General features: G+C 35.4%; 1 protein-coding gene across 2 annotated transcripts; it reads left to right on the forward strand.

Annotated features, from left to right (window-relative positions):
• The first annotated feature begins 1186 nt into the window (after positions 1 to 1186).
• Positions 1187 to 5206, forward strand: si:dkeyp-72e1.6 (transmembrane protein 238-like). Of its 2 annotated transcripts, XR_009395467.1 has the most exons (3): positions 1187 to 2141; positions 4329 to 4432; positions 4533 to 5206. XR_009395467.1 is itself a non-coding variant. In XM_059347972.1 (2 exons), exon 1 carries the CDS (start codon positions 1609 to 1611, stop codon positions 2128 to 2130), a length of 522 nt encoding a protein of 173 aa, XP_059203955.1. In that variant the 5' UTR covers positions 1187 to 1608; the 3' UTR covers positions 2131 to 2141; positions 4533 to 5206. The 2 variants fall into 2 exon arrangements, 1 of the variants encoding a protein (XP_059203955.1); XM_059347972.1 differs by lacking the exon at positions 4329 to 4432.
• The last annotated feature ends 2294 nt before the right edge of the window (positions 5207 to 7500 follow it).

The raw sequence follows: 7500 nt of genomic DNA on the forward strand, positions 1-7500 counted from the left end.
GTTGCCACTGTATCTTACCTACCAACTTTATCTTCTTTAACTTCTTCAGTGTTCTTGTTCTGTTCTGTGTTTTGTTCCTATTGTTGTTTTCATTTATTCTACCTCACTATTTTATTCTATTGTATTTTATTATACTTTAATACCGGACTGCTGTGACTTATTATAATCCAATAATATATTTAGAATATATAAAACACTCTGAGTGGGTCCATTCTGCATAACCGACTTTAGTTTCTTTTCAAGTCGAGATTAACATAAAAAATATGATTTAAAGTCAGCAAGTTTGACATAAAATCACCAAAAACGACACAAAATTGCAAAAAAAGGTTAAAAATTACCAAAAATTGTATTCCAGTTCATTCTTCACCTCTTTGTTTCTTTCTACTGAGACTTTGTTCAGCTTTTAGATTTTTTCTTCATGCATATTTATTTTTATCCCTTTTTTATTACAACAGATCATTATTTCCATTTTTCCTTTCATTCTTTATGAAGAAAAATATTTTTTCTATTATTACATAAAGTTTACACACATGGGTCAATAATGACTTTGTGCATTAGAAGCGATCTAATCACCTTCTAGGCCAGGGGTCTCAAACTCGCGGCCCGCGGGCCAGTTGTGGCCCTCGTGATGATATTTTGTGGCCCCCACCTTGATATGAAAGTTTAATGTGAGTTTTATATGAATGGCACTTTACCGACTAACCCTAACCCTAATTTTGTGGGTTTTTTTTGGTAATTTCGTGTCTTTTTTTTTGTAATTTTGTGTATTTTTAAAATAATCTTGTGTCTTTTTTTTGGTAATTTTGTGTATTTTTTTTTTAGTAATTTTGTGTATTTTTTAAATAATTTTGTCTTTTTTTTTTTAGTAATTTTGTGTATTTTTTGTAATTTTGTGTCTTTTTTTAATTAATTTTGTGTATTTAAAAAATATATTTTTTCAGTAATTTTGTGTCTTTTTTTTGTAATTTCATGTTTTTATTTTTTTGATAATTTTGTGCTTTTTCAGTAATTTTGTGTATTTTTAAAAAATTTAAAAACTGGTTTTGTGTCTTTTTTTTTGTAAATTCACGTTTGTTTGTTTTTTTGATAATTTTGTGTATTTTTTTCAGTAATTTTGTGTCTTATTTTGGTCACCGTGATAGCGCCTCCAGCGGCTCCAGGTAGTTCTGGTCTAGTATCTCACCTGTTCTAATGTTCTAATGAGCTTCTAGTATTAATACAGAACTAGTCAACGTCTCACACCAAATATTAATATTTGTTTCATTCTACTGAGACTTTGTTCAGCTTTTACATTCTGGTTTATTCCAGCTGGATCATTTAAAACTCTTTATTTATTATTCCTCTTGTTCTTCCTGTTCTCTGGTTTTATTTATTGTTTTATTAAAGCAATGAAACTATTCATTTTGGTGTTTATTCCTGTTTTATGTATTTTATTGTTTATGTGCAGCACTTTGTTGTTTTAAAGTGTTTTAACAAAGCAGCAGGTAGTCTCCAGGTAGCTCTAAGCCCCGCCCCCTCCGCTGGGACCCCGCCCCTCCCTCACCTGACTGACTCACCTTACAGCAGCTGTAAGCGGACTCCAGCGGGACTAGAGGGACCAGGAGCAGCATGGAGCCGGTCTACCGGGATCAGGACCCGGTCTACCGGGGGGGTCTGGGCCGCTGCGCGCTGTGCTTCTGGCTGGCGGTGGTCTTTGACCTGGTGGGTCTGCTGGTCCTGCTGGTCGGGGTCTTCGTCAACGTCTTCTTCTACGACCTGCTGGTCTACGCCGGGGCCATCGTGGTCTTCCTCAGCCTCATCTGGTGGGTCTTCTGGTACTCCGGGAACATCGAGGTCCCCCCCGCCGAGCTGGAGGACGACGTGGGGCTGCTGAAGAGGGACCGGGCCGGGCTGGGGGCTCTGGGGGGTCTGGTGAGGCGGATCTCCAGCCGGGTCTCCAGCGGCATCAGGACCTCGTTCCGGAGGACCGGAGGGGGTCCGACCGGGGGCCAGAGACCCGCCGGGGGGCCTCCGGGGACCCCGCAGCAGCAGGTGGCCGTCGCCATGGCAACGGTGACCCCCCAGGAGGACGTCAGGGTCTCCTGTGACGTAGAAATGCCGCACACAACAACAGAGACCTCACCTGCGTAGTGACGCGACAGGTGAGTCTTCCTCACCTCGAGACACTCACTCATACCGGACAGTATTCAATAATATACAATAATATACAATAATATATACAATAATATATACAATAATATATAATAATATATACAATAATATACAATAATATATAATAATATATAATAATGTATACAATAATATATAATAATATATACAATAATATATAATAATATATAATAATGTATACAATAATATATAATAATATATAATAATATATACAATAATATATAATAATATATACAATAATATACAATAATATATAATAATATATACAATAATATATAATAATATATATAATAATATATACAATAATATATAATAATATATACAATAATATATAATAATATATACAATAATATACAATAATATATACAATAATATATACAATAATATACAATAATATATAATAATATATACAATAATATACAATAATATATAATAATATATAATAATGCATACAATAATATATAATAATATATACAATAATATACAATAATATATAATAATATATAATAATGTATACAATAATATATAATAATATATAATAATATATACAATAATATATAATAATATATACAATAATATACAATAATATATAATAATATATACAATAATATATAATAATATATATAATAATATATACAATAATATATAATAATATATACAATAATATATAATAATATATAATAATATATACAATAATATATAATAATATATACAATAATATATAATAATATATAATAATATATACAATAATATATAATAATATATACAATAATATACAATAATATATAATAATATATACAATAATATATAATAATATATATAATAATATATACAATAATATATAATAATATATACAATAATATATAATAATATATAATAATATATACAATAATATATAATAATATATACAATAATATATAATAATATATAATAATATATACAATAATATATAATAATATATATAATAATATATACAATAATATATAATAATATATACAATAATATATAATAATATATAATAATATATACAATAATATATAATAATATATACAATAATATATAATAATATATATAATAATATATACAATAATATATAATAATATATACAATAATATATAATAATATATATAATAATATATACAATAATATATAATATATAATAATATATACAATAATATATAATAATATATACAATAATATACAATAATATATAATAATATATAATAATGTATACAATAATATATAATAATATATATAATAATATATAATAATATATACAATAATATATAATAATATATAATAATATATACAATAATATATAATAATATATACAATAATATACAATAATTCAGTGTGTTTTAGTACTTTTACTGTAGTGGAGTCATTTCACAGTGTGTTTTAGTACTTTTACTGTAGTGGAGTCATTTCACAGTGTGTATTAGTACTTTTACTGCAGTGGAGTCATTTCACAGTGTGTATTAGTACTTTTACTGTAGTGGAGTCATGTCACAGTGTGTATTAGTACTTTTACTGCAGTGGAGTCATTTCACAGTGTGTATTAGTACTTTTACTGCAGTGGAGTCATTTCACAGTGTGTATTAGTACTTTTACTGCAGTGGAGTCATTTCACAGTGTGTATTAGTACTTTTACTGTAGTGGAGTCATTTCACAGTGTGTATTAGTACTTTTACTGTAGTGGAGTCATGTCACAGTGTGTATTAGTACTTTTACTGCAGTAAAGGAGCTGAATACTCTGTGTACTACCTGTTTTAATCACCTTCTATCTACTAACTGTTTTTAATATGTTACTGATCAACATCAAAGATCAATATTTGACTAGTATTCACGTTTATTCTTCACCTCTTTGTTTTTTCTACTCAGACTTCGTTCAGCTTTTAGGTTTTTTCTTGATGCATATTTATTTTTAACCCTTTGATGTTCAACATATAAACTCCTAATACACGACATGAGTCACAATGAGCCTCATTCATTCATTCTCCATGTTATTAATGCTGCTGTGTGTTTGAATATCTTTATTGTTATTACAACAGATCATTATATCTATTTCTCCTTCCATGCTGCAGTAAATAAAGCAGCTGAATACTTCCTCCTGTTTACTTCCTGTTTTATCCTTCTACCTGTTGAAACATGTTCTACAGTGTGACGTGGTTCTAAAGCAGAACTAAAGAACGTTTGTGTCTGTGGCAGTAGAACGTGTTATCTCTGGATGAATTATTAACCAGCTGCTCACTGACACACTCAGGTAGAGACTCACCTGAAGCTTCCTGATCCGCCTGCTCATGTTTTAATCATTTTAATAATGATTTTAATAATAATAATGATTGTTTCTCTTCTCCCCACAGTGGCTGAGATCCTCCTCCAGCGCCTCCTGATGACTCTTTTATCAACTTTTTTTACTCTGTGTGTTAAATGACTAATTATGAATAATTGATGACGATAAATGTGTCGAGTCTTTATGAAATACTGTTTTTTCGTGTATATTTTCCCAATAAAAGTGATGTTTTTAATCAGTTTGGTATCATTGGTTTGACATCAGTAGAAACATTATTAACTCCAAAACTCCAAACACTGAAATCTCAAGTTGTAACAGTAACTGAAACATATTTTATTATATAACTGTTAGTAGAAGAACTCTAAAGAGAGACGACCTGACAACATGTTCATCACTACACAAAACCTTTATGGAGCAGAAATCAGATCCCTCTCTCCTATTATTATTATTATTATTATTCTCTCCTAACACTCACTGGACTCACCCTCAGGGACAAATAAAGGACTTTTGAATTTTAATTGAATTGAATAGAAAAAAATATGTAAAATTACCCCCAAAATATGTAAATTACCCCCAAAATATGTAAATTACCCAAAAAAAATATGTAAAATTACCCAAAAAATATTGTCTTAAATATGACCAAAATACGATGTAAAAATTACCAATTTTTTTTTAAACATCACCCCCCAAATTTTTTTAAATTACCACAAAAAAAAGTAAAATTACCCCCCCAAAAAATCTAAAATTATCCCGAAAAAATATGTAAAAATTACAAAAAAAATATATGTAAGATTAGACGCACATTCATACTGGTGGCAGAGGCTACACACACATTCATACTGGTGGCAGAGGCTACACACACATTCATACTGGTGGCAGAGGCTACACACACATTCATACTGGTGGCAGAGGCTACACACACATTCATACTGGTGGCAGAGGTTACACACACATTCATACTGGTGGCAGAGGCTACACACACATTCATACTGGTGGCAGAGGCTACACACACATTCATACTGGTGGCAGAGGCTACACACACATTCATACTGGTGGCAGAGGCTACACACACACACATTCATACTGGTGGCAGAGGCTTCACACACATTCATACTGGTGGCAGAGGCTACACGCACATTCATACTGGTGGCAGAGGTTACACACACATTCATACTGGTGGCAGAGGCTACACGCACATTCATACTGGTGGCAGAGGTTACACACACATTCATACTGGTGGCAGAGGCTACACGCACATTGATACTGGTGGCAGAGGCTACACGCACATTGATACTGGTGGCAGAGGCTACACGCACATTGATACTGGTGGCAGAGGTTACACACACATTGATACTGGTGGCAGAGGCTACACGCACATTCATACTGGTGGCAGAGGTTACACACACATTGATACTGGTGGCAGAGGCTACACACACATTGATACTGGTGGCAGAGGCTACACGCACATTCATACTGGTGGCAGAGGCTACACGCACATTGATACTGGTGGCAGAGGCTACACGCACATTCATACTGGTGGCAGAGGCTACACGCACATTCATACTGGTGGCAGAGGCTACACACACACACATTGATACTGGTGGCAGAGGCTACACACACATTCATACTGGTGGCAGAGGCTACACGCACATTCATACTGGTGGCAGAGGCTACACACACACACATTCATACTGGTGGCAGAGGCTACACACACATTCATACTGGTGGCAGAGGCTACACACACACACACACATTCATACTGGTGGCAGAGGCTACACACACATTTATACTGGTGGCAGAGGCTACACACACATTTATACTGGTGGCAGAGGCTACACACACATTCATACTGGTGGCAGAGGCTACACGCACATTCATACTGGTGGCAGAGGTTACACACACACACACATTCATACTGGTGGCAGAGGCTACACACACACACACATTCATACTGGTGGCAGAGGCTACACACACATTCATACTGGTGGCAGAGGCTACACGCACACACACATTCATACTGGTGGCAGAGGCTACACGCACATTCATACTGGTGGCAGAGGCTACACACACACACACATTCATACTGGTGGCAGAGGCTACACACACACACACATTCATACTGGTGGCAGAGGCTACACACACATTCATACTGGTGGCAGAGGCTACACACACACACACACACATTCATACTGGTGGCAGAGGCTACACACACATTCATACTGGTGGCAGAGGCTACACACACATTCATACTGGTGGCAGAGGCTACACACACATTCATACTGGTGGCAGAGGCTACACACACACACACACACATTCATACTGGTGGCAGAGGCTACACACACACCCATTCATACTGGTGGCAGAGGCTACACACACACACATTCATACTGGTGGCAGAGGCTACACACACACACATTTATACTGGTGGCAGAGGCTACACACACACACATTCATACTGGTGGCAGAGGCTACACACACATTGATACTGGTGGCAGAGGCTACACGCACATTGATACTGGTGGCAGAGGCTACACGCACATTCATACTGGTGGCAGAGGCTACACGCACATTCATACTGGTGGCAGAGGCTACACACACACACATTCATACTGGTGGCAGAGGCTACACACACATTCATACTGGTGGCAGAGGCTACACACACACACACATTCATACTGGTGGCAGAGGCTACACACACATTTATACTGGTGGCAGAGGCTACACACACATTTATACTGGTGGCAGAGGCTACACACACATTCATACTGGTGGCAGAGGCTACACGCACATTCATACTGGTGGCAGAGGCTACACACACACACATTCATACTGGTGGCAGAGGCTACACACACATTCATACTGGTGGCAGAGGCTACACACACACACACATTCATACTGGTGGCAGAGGCTACACACACATTTATACTGGTGGCAGAGGCTACACACACATTTATACTGGTGGCAGAGGCTACACACACATTCATACTGGTGGCAGAGGCTACACGCACATTCATACTGGTGGCAGAGGCTACACACAC

The sequence above is a fragment of the Centropristis striata genome, chromosome 13 (genome assembly GCF_030273125.1).
Source record: "Centropristis striata isolate RG_2023a ecotype Rhode Island chromosome 13, C.striata_1.0, whole genome shotgun sequence".
Classification (NCBI taxonomy): domain Eukaryota; kingdom Metazoa; phylum Chordata; class Actinopteri; order Perciformes; family Serranidae; genus Centropristis; species Centropristis striata.